The 23,331-nt window shown below is 44.7% G+C and overlaps 1 protein-coding gene across 5 annotated transcripts in view; it reads right to left on the reverse strand.

Annotated features, from left to right (window-relative positions):
- The window catches only part of LOC144132474 (cytochrome P450 4c3-like), a 66,278-nt gene that overhangs the window by 20,148 nt on the left and 22,799 nt on the right, over nt 1–23,331 (reverse strand). For 3 of the 5 annotated variants that reach the window (XM_077664916.1, XM_077664914.1, XM_077664915.1), the window contains 3 exons: nt 6,810–7,003; nt 4,252–4,345; nt 1,846–1,972 (listed from right to left, as the gene is read on the reverse strand). In XM_077664916.1, coding sequence (XP_077521042.1) covers nt 1,846–1,972; nt 4,252–4,345; nt 6,810–7,003 — 415 coding nt within the window. Of the gene's footprint in view, nt 1–1,845; nt 1,973–4,251; nt 4,346–6,809; nt 7,004–7,780; nt 7,834–23,331 lie in introns of all 5 variants that reach the window. The other 2 variants (XM_077664913.1, XM_077664912.1) reach the window with 2 other exon arrangements.

Consider the following 23,331-nt stretch of genomic DNA (forward strand, 5'->3'; position numbering starts at 1 on the left):
AATGCACTGTTCTACCAAATGAAGCAGAAAAACATTGGTAATTCACCATCGATGTCACTAAGAGTGTTAAACGTAAAATCTTAAGTCTACAAATTGTACTCACTGTAATATATGGATGCCATCTCTCAGTAATGGTTCCACATTACTAGTAAATCGACGAAAATTTTTATGAGGATTTAACTTAAAATATTATTATTGAATTTTTATGCATGTGTTCGCCACTTCTTGAATTGCTAGAATTACCTAACGAGTATACTGTCGCCTGAAATGTTGCAGATGGCAGAGTGTCCTTGCTGTGGTACAATTGCTAGTCTAAATAAATAAATGAGGAAATGAAAGGGCACCAATTTAAAAGCGACAGCCAAAACGAGAACTGAAGAGAATGACTGCCGTTAAGCCACAATGCAAGAGACACAGTTAGAAGGTCGACATGTGCAGTTGAACGCGTGCAGTATTTTTGCTTTATTTTTCTATTCAAAAATAAGTTGGCGCAATGGCGCTCAAATGAGAGATAACACAATGGGTAATTAATTGTTTTATGTTATTGCGCACACTCGAATTTATACATGTTGTTCCAACATTTACACAAAACCTTGTTCCAACATACACACAAAACCGAATTGCATACAACCATTGTAGACAAATATTTATTGCAGCACCTCCTTCAAACCATACCCAGCTATTCTGCACGACAGCATTTTTCAACGGGAGAAGTTTATGAACGCATCTTTTCATATATTGCGACATTTCACTATGACAATGTTTCCTCAGATCTCCCGTTGGCCGCTTGCATTTTTTGCTGTTAGCATTTTTTCAATGCCCATAAACGTTCCCTATTGCTTTTCTTTGCTAGTTCTAACTGCTCGATAGGAGAAATGGAAGAACGATAAACAAAGATTGTGCTACTCGTCGATAGAAAATACTATTACGTTCAATGTTTAAATAACAGTACCTTACAAAATTTTTGAATATTGAAAATGTCTGTCCAAGAATGGTGCACATGGGTGAAAACTCGTTCCTTGGACTCATACCAACTATGAGAAAAGAAGATTAACTATCAAGCATCAACTTTACTAAAGAGTTTCAGAGTGAGCTTCAACTCAGTATATCTCTGCAACATTTTAATGAAATAATGAAAGGCAACTGGATGAAATATAACGTGCCTTCCCTTCAAACTTACGTGTTATGATGTTCTGACACAATTATAGCATATTTGACATATGCTGCACATTTTATTTCCGAAATCGGTGATACTACCGTAACATAGTCTGCTATTTTTCATCTATTTCTTTCTGTGTACAGAAGAAATATGCTCTAATTGAATGCTTCGTTGCTCTGATGCGACGAATTTTCAAGCAATTGGCGAGACTTTTTTTCTCTCTTGTCACTGCACTGTACTCTAAACTGTAGAAGAGTTCTGAGGTGTTGTCCGGCGTTCAATGCCTTTTGGTTCCCATTTCTCTTTTTTATTAGAAAAAAAATATAACTTTGATTTCATCTCAAATACGTAGACCTTATTGAGGCGTGAATCATTCTTTTAATGCTCACTTCGCAAGGGCGGTTGTAATTTACGGCGCCTTAACACGAAAGGGGTAAGATCACCTTCAAGCGCATTCACAAAGTGGTAATTGCTGCGCTTGCATCAGGCGTCGAGACGATGTCATTTAGAGAATATCTAGGTGTATTCGTGTTCTCTATAAGACCACCCACACCACCTGACTGAGCATGTGCTTTTTGACAATAATGACAACAGTACAAAAAGCACATAAAATAAAGAGAACACAGGACTGAATTTCTGTGTACGCCTTCGCAAAGCTTTTGTTCCTGTGCGTGGCGACTGCGCACCTTGCGCGTGAGTGAGTGCAGCGTGTGGAGGCACCTGCGATACTCCCTGCCCATGGGGGTCCACCTGAATATGAAGTCAATCTGGAGGACGGGCCTAAATGCACGTTGCACGAACAGCTCGCCAATCCTGAAAGAAAGGAGGGAGCTGTAAGTTACAAACATAGAAGTTCGACGCTGTAGTGCTGCACCAGCTGCTTTAATAAGTTTCTACGGCAAACTGGTACACCTTTTCTAAGTAAACCGAAAACTGCAATACGAAAGATTACCTTGGAAATGCACCGCAGTTGCAAAACAGGGTTAAGACTGCCCAAATGAGCTTACTTAGGCCTGCCATATCCGGTCACAATGGTGAAGAGGTAAGTGCCACTAAACATTCTAGAGCAGAGCAACTTCTTGAGCACATTATATTTTCTAACCTTTCCTCTTTTTTTGGAAGGTAACTCTTTCTAAGCACCTGTCAGTACGGTTTCCAGAAGAAAAAATTTTCTTGCATGACTCAACTCTTATCTTTCACTAATATCTTAGCGTCGTCTTTAAATAGTGGTTTACTAACCAACTGCATCTTTCTTGACTTCGCTAAGGCTTTCGATAAGCTATCCCATCACTTACTCCACCTTAAAATGAGTTCCCTTAAGCTTCTTAAATGGATTGAATGATTCTTGACTAAACGCACCCAGTTTATGTCAGCTAAAGACTCCATATGTGCCGTAACATCTGATGTTCCAGAAGGTTCTGATCTGGGTCCTTTACTCTTTTTGCTATATAATAGTGACCTTCCGATTGGCATTAACTCTTCCCGTAAGCTTCTTGCTGATGACTGTGCTCTTTTTCGTTCTTATCTCAGTCCGATCTTGATAACGTCTTAATTTCGTGTCAGAGATGGTATATGATTCTCATCAGTCCATCAAGGTGCAAAATTATGTCCATCTCCTGGCAATCTAATCCTTTTAGAACGTCTTTGATTACAAGAATAATGGAGTTTTTAGAGAACGTTTCTTCATCTAAATACCTGGTTGTTCTCATCACTAACGATTTATCGTGGCGCACGCACGTAGAATATATTATTAACAATGCAAACCGCGCCCTCGGTTACGTACGCGGAAACTTCTCTCTGGCTCCATCACATTTGAAGTTACTTTTATGTCAAACACTAATACGGCCAAAGCTGGGATACGCAACATCAATATGGGACCCCGCACAACTCACCTTAATCGATGCTAATGAATCTGTTCAGAATCGGTCAGCTCGCTTCATCCTTTTCAATTACTCTCGCACGACTAGTGTTTATTTATTGAAATCAAAACACTGTCTGACTAATCTCGCAGTTCGTAGAAATATTTCACGCCTCAGTATTTTCCACAGCATTTTCTTTCGTAACGAGACACTAAAACAGGATTTTTTTTGCTTCTATACCATCATACATATCATCGCATGTTGATCGTCCTCATAAAGTTGCCGTCCCAACCTGTGAAACGAATGTGCTTTTTAATTCTTTCTTACCGAAGACAAGCACTGAGTGTAACCACTTTATACCTCATATCGCATACGTTGAACACGTGTCATCCTTCAAGCTACTTATCATCAAGTATGTCATCGAACAAACATCGACACCATGGTTTTTGCTTTTTTTGCCTTTTGCCTGTACTTTTTACTATATTTTTCTTTTATTTTTCACTCACCCTCTCAATAACTCTGTGCTGGCCTTGAGGGTTTTCAAATAAATAAATAAAAATAAAAACATATGAGAATTCCGGCACTGACGGCAGTAATTGCAACCACAGCTGGGCAGGGGAGAGGAAAATGCCACCTTTTGATAGCACTTATCAAGTTCCTGAACAGTCTTCGAAAGTCGGAATGGTCCTTTCATGCCGTCGAGTTGGCATTGACAACAGTACACTTCTGTAGCTCCAAGTGTTCTTATCAGTGTTTTCAAATGATGAACTCGACCTCAAGTGTTTTTCTTCAGCGCAAAGGAGCTATTAATCTACTCGGTAATATTTTCGTTAATCTGTGAAGTTATAAAATTAACGTTGCTAACTGTTGAATAGCGGCTGTTTACAATGTGCCCTTGGTAAAGGCCGTAAAAATTTTAGGCCAGAGTAGAAGGCCAACGCCTGATTAGGTGAACAGAGGTATGATTGTGCGAAAAATTAAAACGCTTATCTCGCATGTCACCACCGTTCGCAAGAATTTGCTTGAAGCGCGGTTACACTACCTTTCGTTACCAGCCATGAGATGTCAGGCTGCACGTGATGGCTCATGCCAACGATGCAATTAAATGCTTTGTTAATGCAAAATATTTGCTGCTCGAAGGCAAATGATCATTCATCGTTGATCTGAATTTTCGCCTGTACGTGGCAATTTTCTCCGGTAGACGATGTTGCGCGATCTGCGCGAACGACTTACCTGTTCACTGCTGCGACGTAAGGGCTGCGATCGTTGGTCTGAGCAGATATTGTTGTCCCCATGATTGTCTCTGCACCAGACAGGCAGTAGCGCACTGGTGATTACAACGCATTTCATTATGAAAATCGGATTATTTCTCCGTACGTACAAACTATCTAAAAACAGATACGTTTCCTTCTACGCTACCAACTACACAACATGCAATGCGTTAGAGGAGTGCTGTCAATAAAAAATATTTAAAATATTTAATAAAAAATTGTCAATAAAAAATATTTAATATTTAAATATTAAATTTCTTCAGTGTGTTCACGTATTTCTTCTGCTGTACTCAGTTATGTGTTATTTTGTATTGTTTTTGTGTACGGTAAATTAATGAATGCTTATTCTTTAAACGAGCCTAATTTCTTTTAACACGAAAGAAGAAAATACTTAGTTTTTACCCACACAAACCGTAGCGGTATCCAAGTTATTATGCTTTACGTTTTAATGCTTGTTATAACAACAATAACCAGAAAAGAACGAAAGAGCTCGCACACATTTTAGAGAATATCATCACGCATGCTTTCGGAGTTGGCTCTTATCGATATAATAGTGAGGAATTCGAGAAATTTTGTTCTGGAAACTTTACTTTTAAAGTATTAATTCCAGCTCTGATTCATATCTGCTTAAAAATTATTCCACAGGGAATTCATAAAAGCAGGAAACAGATCATAGAGTTGTGTAGCCAAGGGCACTGCATTGCTTAAATCGCAGAAGATAATGAGAAAAGTAGGATTTCGTGACAAGCGTTGGTATGATAACCTTCTTTTCCAAGTTCGTCGGTAGTAATATGAACTAGATCGAATAGGTTAAATCTAAATATATTTTAGCTCAAGAGAGCATACTACATTCTTAATTTTGAACGAAATGTCTAGCATATGCCGGACGCAAAACGACATGAAAACACCTAGTGCTGTCGTTTTCTGTCTGTTCCTGCAATTTTTCTGGTAAAATTAAATTTAGGAAGCCAGCGGCCACTAGCCGCGCTAAACACTTCAGCGTTGAACGCAGCAGAATAACCACTTTGCTTTTTGGGGGATGAGGCTTACGATCCCTTCATTACTGTCGTCTTCCGGATAGAGACCATAAGCCGATGCGTAGTTCTGTTCTGTGGACGTACAGTACCAACCTTTCTCATTTCGCTTCCCTGGTAGTCTCGCAGCTTTTTAAACGGCACTTTTGGCTTTAAAGCCAAAAGCCATCTTTAAAGCCATCTCAGAATGCTACCTAGTAGGTAATGCAGATACATAAGAAGTAAAACATGATTTGGGCGCTGTTAGTTCTTTTTCTCCTCGTGGACATTAGCAAACTGCTGTTCATGGTCTGAGAGAACCTGCCGAAGGCGCTACACACCATTCTTATTGTTCTGGTGATTTCGGTCCCGTGATTTGGATCCACGGTCGCTACATGCCCTAAGTAGACCTATTCCCTTACCACTTCCAGCACCACGCTACCAATTGTAAATGGCTGTTCTCTTTCGAGGCTGTTGAATATTTACTTTACTTTTCTTCATACTAATGTTGGGACTCACCGCATGCTGTTAGTTCTTGCTGAAGAAAAAAACGCAAGAGAAATATTCTCCCTGCAAAGGTATTCAAACGCTGGTGCTACACGTTCGAAAATGCAGTAATAATTCAGTGCGTCAAGGAAGCGATGGGAGCCTGCTTTTAATTGTGTTCTTACCCGCTGCTAACATGTTCTCTGTTTCCCCTCCAGAATGCGCTGCGCTGCTTGAATGGAACTTCGGAATTGTACCACTGAGAGAACGGTGTCATGATCCGCTGACCTCTTCGTGTCGGTTGCAGCGTTTATGAAAGCAGTGATGGCGACGGAGGAACAAAACCGATTTCGAAACTGCCCGATCTCTGAGGCTAACGCTTACAAGAAGGGTCTTAACGAATTTATAGGGCTCATTGTGATCCGTTCAGCAGAAAGATCCCATTAATATCTTATTTGAAATTATCATGGCACGCGAGTTTTAATGGCCTTATGTCGTTCCTTTCATTTTGGCACTTTCTGCTAAAAAAAAAAAACGGAGATTGTCTTGCTATTAAAGCATTATTTCATTTTGGCACCGTTTTTGTGTTTTACCTATTTGAAAAAAAAACTTCATTATGTCGATATTTTCTATTTTCTTCACGTTATTAGCACCAGTGTACTATTGCGTATGACATTCTAATAATTTAAAAGAGAAAGTTATTTGCTTTATGCTAATTACATGTGAGCTATTCTCAGATCCCTTTCATCATTCATGCAATCCCTTTTGGCGTATCAAACACTTTATCCGAAGCAATTTAAAAATGCTAACCCAATTTTTTTTTTGTTCTTTGCCGGTTCCACAGCTTCTCTAAGGTGCTGATGAGCAGAAAATTTCGATGTTTTACAGATCGATAGCTAGAGTGGTTAAATCTCCGGTTGAGCTGCGTATCACGAACAAATAGTGCACAGATGCTGTATTTCGAGCAACGCGATTTTCAGCATTATGAACAGCATTAACACCTGCGCAGGAAGCGACTCACCGCATATGATGTCTAGTGTGCAGAGAGCGATCAGAGGCACGACGTCAAACGTTTCGTTCTCACGGGACCTTTGTCCCAGTTTCTTGGCGAGTATCATAGACTCCTTGTTTATGGTGGGCATGAAGTCTTCCAGGATTCGGAAGTGGAACGACGGTGTCAAGAGTCGTCTCCTCGAACGCCATTTTTCTCCTGAGCTGAAAAGAAGGAAAGATGGTAAACACAAACAGCCTTACTGTTATGGCCGGGCTTTTAACCACGCCTTCCGCGTGCTGTCACAGTGAGAGGTATCTAATCGTGCCAGATGGGGTGCTTCCAAGAGCACATGTTGCAGAAGATATATATATATATATATATATATATATATATATATATATATATATATATATATATATATATATATATATATATATATATATATATATACAGGGTGTCCCAGCTAATTTTAGCCGAAGTTTAAATTATACCAGAGCACTCCAAGATGGCGCGACCGAATGCTTGTTGCTAGCTGTTCCATAAAGCAAGTAACACTTTTTGTCTGGTGCTTAATTGCATAATCAGCAGATATTAATTACCAAACTTCGCAACAACGAAGACAAACTAAAAATTACAATGAGAAAGTTGGAAAACGGTCTGAAAAACGTCTGATTGAACAGTTGCCACCTTTTCAACTGCCGCCGCGGTGGCTGAGTGGTTATGGCGCTCGGCTGCCGGCCCGAAAGACGCGGGTTCGATCTCGGCCGCGGCAGTCGAATTTCGATGTAGGCGAAATTCTATAGGCCCGTGTGCTGTGCGATGTCAGTGCACGCAAAAGAACCCCAGGTGGTTGAAATCTCCGGAGCCCTTCACTACGGCGTCCCGCATAGCCTGTGTCCCTTTGGGACGTTAAACCCCATTAAACCAAACCAAACCAAACCTTTTCAACTGTTAGGTATCAGCTTATTTGCGTCCACCGCAGATATACAAAAACATACCACGTGACTTGTCCCCTTGCGCGCCGTGATTGCAGTGCTCTCGAAAGTTCCGCCTACAAACGAAACAGCTCATTTAGCCCTGTGTACTGACTTCTAACAGGTGACAGGGAAGCGACGCAGGCGTTGGCGGTGCGATTTACGCAACCCGCCGCGCTGGCTCAGTGGTTAGAGCGCTCGGCTACTGATCCGAAGTTCCTTGGTTCGAACCCGACCGCGGCGGCAGCGTTTTTCTGGAGGAAAAACGCTAAGGCGCCCGTGTACTGTGCGATGTCACTGTACGTTAAAGATCCCCAGGTGGTCGAAATTATTCCGGAGCCCTCCACTACGGCACTTTTTTCTTCCTTTCTTCTTTCACTCCCTCCTTTCCCTTCCCTTACAGCTCGGTTCAGGTGTCCAACGATACATGAGACAGAGCCTGCGACATTTCCTTTCCCCCAAAACCAATTAATATTATTATTGCTATTTACGCAAGCTCTAGCGATAAGGGCAGCGTCTGCTTATCGTTATCATGAACCGCCCCTGTTGAAGCATACCGTCGGCTTAAAGCACATAGCCAGTTGCTGCCCCACCCCTCTGTCACTTTTAAGAGGCAGCACACCGAGATAAATAATCTGTGCGCTCTGGACAGAATGTTTGCGAACACTGTAATCGCGATGTATTATATATATATATATATATATATATATATATATATATATATATATATATATATATATATATATATATATATATATATATATATATATATATATATATATATATATATATATATATATATGAAGGGAGCCAACAGTCACCGAAACCAAGGTGCATAGGGGAACGTTAGTTTTTTTTAATGTGTTATATATATATATATATATATATATATATATATATATATATATATATATATATATATATATATATATATATTCTTTAACAACACATCCTGTAATAACATGTACTGCTATTATTTCTCCATGCGAAATTGTTTACTTTCCGTCTTTCCAACTGAGATATGTTTTAGGAATAAGCAGAGCGTTTCTATTAAGCTGCGCGAAGCTAATGCAGCGACAGTGGCTATAGGACGATTCCACCAGTGCAGAGTTGTAAGTTTAGCATATTTGTAACTGTTCCTTATCGAATATTTAAAAAAAATAAACAAGTTGAAACATTATTCTACTCAAACTCTAGAGCAACATATTTAGCGTAAAAATGTAGAGCGTGTCAAGAAATGCTATTATCATGTGTTTTCTACAAAGTAAATTGAGCTTGGGCCCCTCTCTGCTTGCTCAGAACCACGGCCATGAGATTAAAAACTATACGGCTGTCGCTTGGTGACATTCTAACGGTCGAACGTGCCCAGCTGGAACAACTGGGCTTTTAAACTTTCCAATGAACTAACAGGTCAAATCAGTAGTTCTGTGATGAGCACAGGCTCTTCATTTCGGTGGAACAGCGCATTCTCCGTTTATTCGATTGCGGCCAAATGCGGCTTCTTCGACCGCTCAAGGCTATCTCCTATCCTGCTTTCTTATTTTCCGCGTTGGCTAGCGTTCGCGCCAGCTTCATGGCTATGGGGGAAAGAGTTGTCTCTCGGTGGCGCACTACGACAGAAGACGGATAAGCTTAAGAAGCCGCTAGCGGCTGCAAGCTGGCTCAGAGATCAGTTCTGGCAGCTGCTTCTAGAGTACTCCGAGCTTTAGTCGCTTCACATGGCCGTCGCTGCTTCGCGGTAACTCAATTAAAGCGCCTAAAGGGCTCCCATTGCGAAGCGAGCCATGCAGCTGGTATAAATCAAACTAAAGGAGGACCGACTAGAATCATGATGCTCTAACATGGGCGTGACCACCTTGGACTGCAGAAAATTATCGGCGCTGTGCCATGGAACAAAGGCAAAGTGTTCAGCAGCACGCCAAAACTGCGCTGATTGAAAGAACTTTGTTACGCAAAGCCGGATTGCATGAAAAGGCAAGCAGTCAAAGTGATGGTTCCCGGATGAATGCGTGGCCGTTGTTCTATTAGCGTCATGATGTTGCAGTAGCAGGAGGGGCAACCTAGTTCACAGGTGGCACGGCGAGGGTCGCATTGGGCGCCTGAATCTGCTGGCGTCAGGCGCTTTGGTCGCGCCAAATGCGCCACCATATTCTTTCATGCCATGTCATACCAACACCCCCCAAACTACAACCTCAATTAATCATATTTTCAGCAATTAAATGCTCTTTTGTGGCAGGTAACGCTCTGTGCCTAGGCCATAGACTTTTATATATCCATGCACGGTCGTCGTCATCATAATAATCACCACTTTGACTATGACTACGCCCGCTGCATGACAGAGGCCTCTCCCATGTATCTCCACTTAACCCTGTCCTTTGCCAGCTGCGCCCACCGTGTCTCCGCAAACTTCTTAATATCATCCACCCACCGAACTTTCTGCCGCTCCCTGCTACGCTTGCCTTCTCTTGCAATCCACTCTGTTACCCTTAAGGACCAGCGATTATCTTGCCTTCACATTAAATGCCCAGGCCAAGCCCATTCGCTCATCTTGATATCGACTAGGATGGCAATTACACGCGTTTGTTCCCTCAAGCAGTCTGCCAGCTTCAGGTTTCATAACGTTACACCTATCATTTTTCTTTCCATGGCTCGCTGCGTTGTCCTTAACTTAAGCTCAACCCTTTTCATTAGCCTTCACATTTCTGTCCCACAGGTGAGTGCCGGTAAGATACAAGTGTTGCGTACTTTTCTCTTGACGGGTATTTCTAAATTGCCATTATTGATCTGACAGAACGTGCCATATGCGCTCCACACCATTCTTATTCTGCCAGTTATTTCCCTTTCATCATCCGGATCAGCGGCCACTACATCCCTAAGTATACGTATTTCCTTACCACTTCCTGCACCGCGCTACCAATTGTGGACTGCTGTTCCCGTGCTAGACTTACTGAACATTACTTTGTTTTTCTGCATGATAATTTTTAAACCCACCGTTCTGCTCTGCCTGTCTAGCTCATTGATCATGATTTGCAGTTCACCTCCCGAGTGACTCAGCAAGGCAATGTCATGAGCGAATCGCAGATTATTTAGGGATTCCACGTTAATTATGAACCCTAACTGTTCCCAATTCAGGCCTCGGAATATGTCGTGTAAAAATTCGAATTTCCTTGGCGACATCGTGTCTGCTTGCGCGACGCCCTTCTTTATTGGAATTTTTTTGCTGACATTATGGAGGAATGTGGTAGCTGTGCAGTTGCTATAGATATCTTCCAGTATTTTCACAAAAGGCTCTTCAACACCCTGATTCCGCAGTCCCTGCCTGACTGCTGAGGTTTCCACTGAGTCAAATGCATTCTCGTTCTCAATTGAGGCTCTATTTAGGGGTTGGTTATATTGTGCGCATTTGTCTATAAGATAAATGACAGTGTGAATATTGCAGTGCGCCGTCTCTGACGAGGCTTTTCTGACCACTAAGGTGCTGCTACGATATGTTTCAATTCTTTATTTTTTCCCTCTGAGCTTCCCTTGGGCGACTAATGTAGCATTCGCGCAGCGTCCTTTTTTTTCTGTTTTCCGAAGTTGGGGCAATCTGCACAGCGCATCAACCAATATGCGAGTATACAAGGCATAGCGCGATTTCGTCTATGTGTACTATCAGATTATAACGTGCGAGATCGCTTTACATATCAATTTTAGGTAAAAAAAAACACACCTTACATTCCGGTACATACGGTGTATCTTCCCAGGGCACGGGCTACTTAGTCCCTACATATATATTTTACACCATGACCTCGCAACACAAGACAACAGAGCCGCCTTGCAATTTTAAAAACACCTTTGATTTATTGTGAGCGCGGCTATGCCTTCGCATCACCATCACCTTTTTTGGTTTTTCATGGCTCATTGCTTGTTGACTCCTGCAATTCCTGTACGGTCTAGTACTGGGCGCCTAACGTACTACTCAGGTTTAAATAAAGCCCGACAACTCCATCTAATTATTGTTCCTAGGAACAGCCTTTTGCCGGGCTCTATGGCTCTGTTGATGATGGACCGGCAGCAAAGGAGTCTAATGCCGAAAAAAAAATGTAGTTATAAATTAAGCTTCTTTTACCGGCCCCTCAATTTACACAGGTGACATGAAGACCGAAAAGAGCTCAGCGATCTCCGTTTTGAAGTGAATTGTCGTGTAGCCTCGCCTCAGGGATCCGGTAAAAAACTGTCTTGACGTAACCGTAGCTTTAATTGAAAGCGGCCAGCGGTGGTGGTACATTTATTCCGTTTTTGGACCTTTAGTAGCCTGTAAATGGCACTTTTTGAGTAAGTATAGGCCGTTCGTCGTTTGAATGCCGTAATCTATCGACATAGGTGCACATCAATTTGTCCTCACCTAGCTTTGCTAAATAACTACAGTACAGCCGACAATAGTCCAACAACATACAGCGCCCATTTCCGTAACGCTGCTTTCCGCGGTTGGCCATCTTTGTGGTCCAAACGCGAATGGCAGTTATATTTGCGCCCATAGACAATATGAAAATAATGACGGTCTTTATTTTTGCCCGCCAACCGGTCATTTCCAATATATAACGCGTATTGGAAAGCCATTAGGTTTGCATGAGAATGCTGAGTAGCCTAATCTTTCGAGTATTTTTGAACCTGGATCAGTTGTATCGTTTCTTGCAGGTACGTCCTGTGCTCGACCATTGCCGTCTATATCGAGTCAGAGAAAGTCGCCGTTAGCAGTTAGACCTCATGAGGCTAAAAAAAAGAACTTTTGGGAAAGCTCTTTAAAGGTGTGGAGCGACAGCACTAATGAGCCGTGTCATCGCTTCCTCTTGCCCGCGCCGACGCGGACACTGTTTACTATTTCACAATCATAGTCACTGTATGAAAAACCACATGCGATGTTAAAAAATCCTAGCTTTAAGCAAGCCGTAGAAACGCGTCATGAGGCATGTGGTGTCCGTCTTCGCGCTATCCAGACTCATGTACATATTGCACGCTTGGTGTTCGAGTCAGTAAGAGATGAGGTCGGCCAGCTTGATGTGACTGACATGGATCTTGGGAAGCCCTTTGATAAAATACGTCAAGATTTTTGTTTGCAGTCTTGGAACATAAAAACATCGGGGATGTGTTTCTTAAGGGCATAAGACTGTGCTACGAACGGTCCGATATAAGATCGGTCTTATATCACCTCACCTCACTATCTCTATCACCTCTGTTATTCCCATTCACTCACGCACGCTTACTATTTAGTGTCATCATATTCATAGCTATTCGAGGATTAACTCTTGATCAGTCTGAAATTAAGATATTAGCTTGTGTTGATGACGTCCCCCATTTCTGTTCATATAAAGTAGTACGCTGAATGCTTTGCATTTAACTGAGCTGTTCTGTGAAGATTCTGGCGCAGCTCTAAATGTGGGTAAATCTACAGAGTACTGGTTAGTTTGCTTGGTTAAAAAATATAATCTTTTGGTTGCATAATCTGGGATTAGAATTCCCTAGAGTATCTTATTATTTCTCTTCACCAGCTCCGGAATAATAGGTCTTGTGGGAGTCAAATTTTTTCTGTCAGGCAACGAACGGGTGCTCGGATGGGTCCGGAGGTGCCGATTTTAGCCCGGGCTCAAGTTTGCAACATTTTCTTGGTTTAAAAGATCGTCTGTAAACTATAAATGATGCATTATGCGAGAAAGGAGGTACAAGAGCTGCACAGACTTTTCACGCACTTTGTTTGGCGCTTTCAATGGGAGGCTTTGCGCAGAGACAATTCCTTTCTTTCTCTAGAGTCTGGAGGAGCTTCCCTTGTTTACATTTTGTTCTCCAACTTCTCTCACGTTTCTTTTTTTGAAGACTGCAGGAGACCCTTTTCTTTTAGCTGTGCTTAAAGGTCGACTGAGTTGCCTGCCTTATTTGTATGCGTCGGCTGGTCATGGACTTTGAGGGAGCTTTGTGGGGTTTCTTGAAGGAGGTCTCCTTTGATTTCCTCACTGTCCGCTTTTAATTACAATACTTGTTTGGCCTTTCAAGAAGGCAGATGACACAGGTGTCTGTAGAGTCTTTATTCCCTGTGTCTGTGTATCGGCAGCTCGCCTTGGATTCATGGACTACTTATTAAAGCGAATCCAGCGGACATACAATCAGTCTGCAGAAAAACGTTATTTACACTCCACACTGCAAATAAAACAACACCACTTTTTAACATTTTTTAATTTAACAATCTACATTTACACTCCAGACTGCTAATTTACCAAGCTTCGCGTCAAGGGGACACTTGTGCCATGGCTGATTAACCACCTGTGAGCCAAACCGGACGATCATTACTTTATGTGGTGCCGTGACGGAGTGCTTTTCTGGGAGATACTGTGACGTTCCTTGTGTGTGCTACGAGGTTCCGCGTTCGACGGCGCGGCGTAGACGGAGACCCAGATGACAGCGGCATCATCAATTACCCAGCCATGCTCGTTGAGAGTGACGACCAGAACGAAGGGGTTTAAGCCCAACCGGACCCAACCGGACCCGCCGCCGCCGCCGCGGGGAAACGGGCTTTATCCTCCCCAATTGCCGTGGCGGTTCCAGGGGAGGCCTCCCGAGCACATCCAAGGACAAGGGACCACTTTCCCGGCCGGCGACCCGCGGGAACTGTCAGCAGGCCAGAGCGCGCCTTACCTTGAGGAGCGAGTGTCAGTTGATGGATGGAGAACGGAGGCCGGTGACCCGCGGGAACTGCTGTCAGCGGGCCAGAGCGCGCCTTACCACAGCCGACGCTATGCGCTACCTCGAAGACAACCTTCTTTCCCTCGGACTCAACACGTGAGGGGGGCGAGACCATAAGTGCGGTGGTATGTTTGTGCGCCCAAGTGAATACCCTAGCCCCCCTCCTTCCCCTCCGGCGTGGGCGTCCTCACCCTAGGGAGTGGGGGGAGAAGAGGATATAAAAATCGACAAGCAGTACGGAAGAAGGACGCTCAGGACGACATCGTTCGCCAAGAGGGCCTTCAGCGCCGAAGCCCGACGGCGTGCAGCTTCTGCCAGCAACCGTTCGAGATCAACTCCGGAGCCCCTCCATCGCCCACATGAAGTCGTCGGCACGTAAGCTCGGACGCCCCAGCCTCTGATGTATAATCTTAATCATGTGTAATTATTGAATATATCTGTTTGTTTAAACTGAGCCATACGGTGTCTCTTTGCCTCTCCGTCCCGTGTGGACCTGCGCATTATGGGGGTCATCACAATACTTTAACTGAAAATTAAAACAGACCTTGATATCTTGCCTCACATTATAAGGATTCCGCCTCGTTAAACTAAGTCTGCCCAGTGAACTGCATGCCGGGGTACGAGGAGTTTATGCTGCGCCGGATCGTCCTCCTGAATGGCTGCTTGTTATTTACGCATATGTATGCCACTTGCAATTTTTATGGGCAAGTGTAGTGAGGCGTATGGAGGCATGGTATTGTGTGTCGGCATTGTGGAATTCTTTTCATGCATTTGAGGCATTTGGCATTACATGGGTATTCATTTCCATGCAATAAAAAAGAAAAACTGCCTGCGTGGTCTAGCGGTTGCGTCTCTGGCACAAGGCCCAAAGAAGTTTGATTCCCGAAAATTAGCGCAATATTGTTTTGAAGTTTGAAATTTATTTTCATTTCAGTAAAAAATGAGGGACCCGAGACAAAAAGTGAACGTTAATTCACTTGACGGCGCTCGGGCTCTATTCCATAGCAAAACAGCGAGGTGTCGGTAGTAACATTTGGTGCACTTACAATTTAGGCAGTGTATCCAAGTACATTTACAGACATTTTAGCTCTTACTACGCATAGTTCAGTCTTTTTGTTGTTAAAGGTAAAGGCACAATATGAATGACAAACATGATCAGCGAATAATAGCAATTGTACATAGCAACAAACCCGCAAAAAATCCAAAAGACACAGGAGAAACACACCTCACGAAAAGCAGAAAAATTACATTTGCGGATGAAACAATGAATGTATTCTTTTCTTATTTACATTTTCAATATTAACTTCATTTTCGCGAAGATAGTTTAACATAGTGGGCAGAGTATGTGCAAGCATTTGCTGGCCAAACGTCGTTCTTACGAAAGGTGCCGCCCAGTAATGAGCAGAACGCGAAGGATATGTTCATGTAAGTATTGTTAGATTGTCGATTGAAAGCATTATACTCTCAGAGGTAGTTATGTGCTGTTGGTAGCGAACTCCTAAGTTATACGGGTTCAGCGCAGTTCGTGAGTTTTGCATACGTACAGGGTCCGTACGGCAGTTATGACACCCTAGAAGCTCAAAATATCTGTAGAGATTAGAAGAAACATCGTTCTAAAAACTGAGAACCTTGATAGCTATACATACATCTTAAATGTCAGGATATACCGACGAAAATTAGACCCTGCACCCTGGGAATTTTGGACCAGCCCTTAACATATCCTATTGACGAGTAAGTCATGTTGCGACCTCATAATAACAAGTTTTGTATTTTATATTCGCTTTACAAAGCTGTTAAAATTTTCCAGCACCCCATAGATGAAGAACTTCAACCACTTTTATCTAATGCGGGCATCATTCGCCGGGACTAATGTTCATCACATATCGTACTTCCCCCTCACAACGGACCACTGAAACTGTTTACCTGCATTGATTAACGAATTTCCCCATTAAAAAAAAATCTGCCGGTGGCTTAACTCGGCTCTGCACGAGTATACAGCGAGAGGTAAGTTTCACTAGCTGAGTTGGTTGCTCCTGTTGACTGGCATCTTCCATAGGCTCCATCTAAGAGGCTATGCGCCGTCTATTACGCTCGGCAGTCTAGCATCTCTGTTTGGCAAGCCGTTCCTCTCTCTGTTCGGGCGTCTCCGCTGCTCTCTTCGCGTTCTTATGCTCATTCTCTCTTTTTTGAGTGGCGAAGTGCCAGGCGACAACCTCAGGATCGGAAGAGTTAATCTTCTCTTGTCCATACCGCCGTTTACCAGCGGCTGCATTCTCCTTCTCTGCATTCATGTCAAACGTTGTGATACAGCCGCCCATTACATCTCCGTCTTTTATACGCAATGATGCGCATGCGACGCGCGGTTCGGGTGGTAGAGCGGCGAGTCGGCTACGAAGCGCGCGGCGCACTTGTGGGGTCTCTGGTTACCATGGTATGGGCGCATGCGCGCAACGGTTCCAGTTCCAGTTCCAAAAACTTTTATTTCCATCAGAAATGGAGGCCCTCTACTCCCTACCCCTGGCGCGCAGGCCTAGGGGCAGAGGCCAGGGCCTCCGCGACTAGATGCAGGCAGAGTTGTTGGCTCTTCGCGGCCTCTGCCGCCAGATGGATGGCTTTCTTCTGGGTCGCGGGGTCCGAGCTTTGCAGAAGGGTTTCCCAGGCTTCTCTACTATCTATTCCTTCCTTCACCCCTGGGGAGTGTACACAGTGCCAAATTATATGGTCGAGGGTACCCCTCTCTCCACATTTTTTACATTTATCTTCTATGTCCTCGTCTTGTAGGACGTGTGACGCCCAAACCGGGTTTATGAAATTTCCGGCCTGTAGCCTTCTGCAGGTTACTGCCTCTCTGTTCCCGAGCTCCTTGTCCGGAGGAGGGACAGTTCTTCTCTGCAGTCTGTAATTCTCTATGATTTCTGTGTATGTTTGTAGTCTCTCGTCGAGTTCCTTGCAATCTGGCGGTTCCGCTTCTGCTCGGAGGTAGAGATCTCGAGCTAGAAGGTGCGCCGCTTCATTGCCTGGTACTGACGTATGAGCTGGTGTCCATATTAGGCTAATTTTTCTATGCATCTTTTTCCCCGTTAGAATCCGCACCGCTTCTGATGCGACTCTACCTCTTCCATAATTGTAGATGGCTGTTTTACTGTCACTTATTATATAGCTTGCCTCTGTTCCCACGCAAGCAAGCGCTATTGCTACCTCTTTTGTTACTTCCGAATTGCAGTTGCGTATCGTAGCTGCTGATATTGCTGTACCCTTGCCATTCACCACTGAGGCTACAGCTGCTCCCAGTCTACCGCTCGCCGCATCCGTGTATGCTACCGTCTCCTTATTCATTTCGTTGAAGCGTCTCATGAGGACTTCGGCTCTCTTTTCCCTCCTCTCACTGTTGAAGGTGGGGTGCATGTCTCTCGGAAGTGGGTCTATTCTGAGATGTTCCCTGACCTCCTTCGGGATGTCTTGTTTTTGCTGCATGCCTCTGTCTGCCTGCAATCCTACAATGCCTAAAATGGCTCTGCCTGTATATGTCTGGCTAAGTCTTTCCTGCTGAGCTCTTCTTACCGCCTCGGCCGTTTCCTTCCACGTGTTGTGTATCCCCATAGCTAGGAGTCTTTCCGTTGAGGTGCTTATGGGTATTCCTAACGCTCGTTTTTAACACCTCCTAATTATGGAGTCCAACTTATCTCTTTCTGTGGCCCGGATGTTAAGGTATGGTGTAGCGTAGCTGAGTCGACAGATTATGTATGCTTGCACCAATTTTATTAGGCTCCTTTCTTTGAATCCTCTCCCTTTGAGCGCTATTGTGAATATTCCAGTTACTTGCGCTGCATATCCTTCCAGTTTCTTTATTGTTTCATCATTGTATCCATTTTCCTGAATAAAAAGGCCTAAAATTCTTATCTTATGAACCCTAGGCACCGGTTTGCCTCCTACCATAATGATAAGATTGCTATCCCTTTTTGATCTTAAAGATTTCGGGTTGTATATTAAGAGTTCTGACTTCTCTGGCGAGCAGACAAGCCCCCTTCCTGCCGCGTACTCCACTACTGTGTCTGCCGCAGTTTGAAGTTTGTTTTCTATCTCTGCATCGCTGCCTTTGTTTATTCAGACATTTATGTCGTCCGCATACATGCTAAAGTGTAAGTTCTCGATTCCTCCAAGTTTCGCTGGGAGGCCTCTCATGGCTAGGTTGAAGAGGAGCGGGGATAGGACCGATCCCTGTGGTGTACCTCTGTTGCCTAGCTCTATTTCTTCTGACTCCAGGGCCTGGTATCTTATTTTGGCTGTCATATTAGACATGAAGTCTTTAATGTAGTTGTATATCTTGCCGCCTACACCGATCTCCTGAAGTTCCGATAGGACCGCCTCATGTTTTACATTGTCGAAAGCTTTCTTAAGATCTAATCCCGAGATTGCCTTTGTGTCCTTAGTCCGAGAGTCTATGATGTCATGTGGTAATCTCAACATAACGTCTTGAGTGCTTAGGCCTGGCCTGAATCCGACCATCTCGTTTGGCCATAATTTCTTGTCCTCCGTGTATCTGGTTAGCCTCGTTTGGATAACATGCTCCATCAACTTCCCTACACATGAGGTGAGGGAGATTGGTCTGAGGTTCTCCAATTTTAAGGGCTTTCCAGGTTTGGGAATAAGAATGATGCTTGCTTCTTTCCATTGTTTTGGTAGCTTCCCCTTTTACCACACCTGCTGCATGTATTTAGTTATAGCCGTGATCGACTCATCATCCAGGTTTCTCAGCACTTTGTTGGTTATTCCGTCCGGGCCTGAAGTCGATTTAGTTTTGAGCTTGATTATCTCCGCTCTCACTTCCGCCTCCGTTATGGGCGTGTCCAGTTCTTCATTGCCCGGTCCCTCATAATCTGGCAGGTTAGTGCGTGCTATGTTCCCTATGTATGTTTGTTTGATTTCCTTCATGAAGCTATCACCTGTTCCCTCATATTTGTGCCGTGTTTTGGCCAATCTAATGTTCGCCTGTGACTTTGACTGGGTTGGGTCTAGCAGGTGTCTCAGGATGTTCCAGGTTTTCGCTAGGCTCATTCCCTTCTCCATGTCATCGCATTTACTACACCAGTTTTGTTCGCATAACTGTATTGCGTACTTTTCGATCTCTCGGTTTAGCCTAGCTATTTGTCTCTTCAGGGTCCGATTCCATCTCTGTTTTTTAAGTCGGTTCTCTAAGCCTCTTTTTGCCTCCCACATGTGCAGAAGTTTACTATCTGCCACTAACGGAGCTTCTAGGCCTTCTAGAGTTGCCGTCGCTTCGGTGGCGTGTCTTTTAAGTGTATTTGTCCACTCTTCTAGGTCCGTGATTGTAGTAGCGGCGGACTCTTCCCTTCGCTTCCTGAATTTGTCCCATTCTGTAACATTTGGTTGCTTCAGCCGTTTTTCCTTGATACCTTTGGTTGTTGTTGTAGCTATTATATAGTGGTCACTACCTAGGTCCTTCCCCGTATTTTCCCAGGACACCGCCTTGATGTTCTTCGACAGTGTTAGGTCAGGTGTGGTGTCTGCAGTGACACTGTTCCCTTTCCTCGTCGGGGTTCCTAGATCAGTGTGTAGTGTCAGACTCAGTTCTTGTATATCCTCCCAAAGCTGTCTTCCCTTACTATTTTTTCTATTGTATCCCCACTCCTCATGCATTGCGTTTATATCTCCTACTATGAAGAAAGGGTTTCTTCCTGCTGCTTTCAGGGCTTTCCTGAATATGGCCCTGAACCTTACTTTTTTTTTGTTTGGGACTTGAGTAGATGTTAAGTAGAAAGAGGCTAGGCTCTTCTTTCCTACCCGTGAGCATTTCTACCAAGACTCCTTCTATGTCCCTGGATTGAATCTCATGTTCGATCGTCGCTATATTTCTCTTTACTAGAGTCGTTACTCTCGATTTCTCTCCCCTGTCGCTGTGGAATTCCTGATATCCTTTCAGAGATGCTGGTTTCCCGGTCTCTTGTATCGCTTTCGCTAGCGGGTTCTCTTCTAACGTATCCACGTAATTTTGCAATAACGCTCGCTTGCGTTGGAATCCTCGGAAATTCCAATGCCAAATAATGGACTTATTGCGTGCGTTTCTGGCCATATTGAATTTGGGTAAAAGCGTCCTACAAGTTTTTCTGTCGTTCCCCTAGGGCAACCAGCTAAGTTCTCTGCGTTTGCAATTCAGCTCTTTGCGCCTGTAATTCTGCCGTCATGCTCTCAAATCTCTGATTCATGTTCTCTTGTATCTGGATGAGTGCTGCCATGACCTGTGCCATGAAGTCTCTCTGTTCTGTTTGTATCGCCTTTATGGCACTCCTATTTTCTTCACATTCCTTCTTTACCTCTACCCATATATCTGTTTCGTTTTCCCCCTTTCGCTTAAGCGGGGGTCTCCTGACTGTTTCTGCCTCCTCCATTTTGTCCTCTACCGCTTCCTGCCGCTTAGGTGTCGAGGGGGTACTGTTATGCTGCCTGCACGGGTGTATAGGTAGCATGCGAGGGAGAGGGGGCGCTGCCTTCTCTTTTTCATTTATTGCTTTCGTAAGGTTACTTATTAACCCTTGGAGCTCACTCACTTTGATTTTCAACTGTTCTATTTCTTTATCTTTATCCTCTTTAGCCTGGGAAGACACTTCTATAAAGCTTACTTGTTTGGGTTCTTTGGTCGGGGTCCTGCTTCTGCTCTGTTTCCTGTCCCAGGGATTCTTTGGGTCCCTGGATCTCGATCTTCTTGTCCCTTTCGGCGTCGCTTGGGCCCCGGGTGTTGCCTGGTCTTTGCTCTTGTTTTCCCCAGTCTCGAGACGCTGCTGTCGTCCCTGCGACGCTCCTTCATCTCGCCTGCTCGTGGTGTTTGGGGCCTGTGCTTCTTCTTGTTTCTTCTCCCATAACTTCTTCTTTACTTCGTACGGTGTTCTGTACATCTCCTTGCATTTCCTGTCCCCCAATGGGTGCTCCTTTCCACAGAGCTGGCACTTGGTCTTGCACTGATGACTCCCCAGTGGGTTTTCTTCTCCACAGTTTCTGCACTTTTTGTTGTCTGGGTCCGGGCATACGTCCTGCCTATGGCCCATCCTGCCGCATGCGTAGCATACTTCGAAGCGTTTCTTGTATAGTACGCATTTGGATAGTGCGGGCGACAGGTACACTTGCCACGGGACTTTGTTGCTCTCGAAAAGAATTAGGACTGCCTTTGCTTCTTTCCCAAGTCTTCTCACTCCCAATACGGGTGGGTTCTTGTTTCCGAAGTACTCGAGTCTCTTTAGGATCTCTTCCTCCGTCCAAAAAATCGGTGCATCATATATCACCCCTTTTCCGCAGTTTTCCGGCGCTGCCACGTAGGCGCTTACCGTCGTCTTTACGTCGCCCACTATGAGTTCGGTGAGCGACGCGTACTTGTTTCTTCTCGACGCATCTCCCGTTGCCACGAGTATAGACTGCTGCTTCGTGTTGAACGTGATTACGTCTCCCGCTCCTCCATCTTCGTTGCCCGCCATTTTGCTGATTGCATCAGCCAGAAAGGCTCCCCCATATTTCATCAGCCTTTCGAGTCCTCCTTGGGGCCTCAGAATGATCTTGTCAAATCCTTTCGGAATCCTCATTTGTTGTCTCTCCACGGACTTTTCCGAGAGTTTTCTTCCCTCGCGTCTCTCCGTCGCTCTACCTCCGCCTTTCGAGCCGTCCACGTGGCTCCCTGTCTCCGCTTCTTCTGGGATTGCTTTCCCATTTCTCTTCGCTCTGAACCACTGTCCCGGAATCTTTAGTGCTTCGGGATCCATTTCTCTCCCCTCTACCACCTCCATGATGTACGAGGTCGCTTAGGCTTGGCCGTAGGACTAGCCCTTTTTGTCCTTGCCGCTGGGCCTCGTTAGGCCTAGCTCTCCTCGCCTCTCCTGACGCCTCGCTGGCTCGGTATCGTAAAAAGTACGGCCCACTTTGCGCTGTAGCGTTCGGTCCACCGTCTTTACTTCTTCCGTCGTTGATCCCAGCTAGTTTCGCCCACACTCAGGTCCTGGAGTGCTATGCAGCCCCCGTTGTCGACGGAGTGCGCCAGGCGCACGTCCGATCACTTCGACAGCCGGCGGAGGAATCCTGCGCGCAACTGCTCATCCGCGTGACGTCACGCGTGGCTCGAATGACGCAGCGGGCGCGAGGCCGCGGCGACGGCGAGGCGCACGCCACACCTGCTGCTCATCTCCGGTTGCCACGGTAACAGCGCATGCGCACAACTGGCCTCTCCGGACCACAGCGAAATTCTCGACTGATAGCCAAGTGTAGCTCTCACTAGAAAATCACTGAACATTTATCACCGCAGCAATTGTTTTAAACCTCTCCTGACTGGGCAGCGGGTGCTGTCTACATTAAATGAAAAAAAAAATAAAACAGTTGTAGACATTAGATGTGGACAGAATTTCAGCTCTCCGATCCATACGCTTTGGTTATTGGGGGCTTAACGTCCCAAAGCGACTCAGGCCATGAGGGATGTCGTAGTGAAAGCCTCCGGAAATACCGACCACCTGGGGTTCTTTAACGTGCACTGACATCGCACAGTACACGGGCTTCTAGAATTTCGCCTTCCTCCATCGAAATTCGACAGCCGCGGCCGGGATTGAACCCGCGTCTTTCAGGCCAGCAGCCGAGCGCCATAACCACTGAGCCACCGCGGCGGCCAGCGCCACACAGATCGCTGTCATAAAGTTCACGCCATTAACTAAACGAAGCATTTGTTTATAGTGTCCACGCAGAGTGGCATCATTTTACCCATGTAAGCATAAGCGCAGTCATCATAATTCAATCTTTAGGTTACCTCCATCTGAAAATATTGTCCGCAGAAGAAGCGGTTAGAAAAAGAAAAAAAAACAGTTCATGAC

The sequence above is a fragment of the Amblyomma americanum genome, chromosome 5 (assembly GCF_052857255.1).
Source record: "Amblyomma americanum isolate KBUSLIRL-KWMA chromosome 5, ASM5285725v1, whole genome shotgun sequence".
Lineage (NCBI taxonomy): Eukaryota > Metazoa > Arthropoda > Arachnida > Ixodida > Ixodidae > Amblyomma > Amblyomma americanum.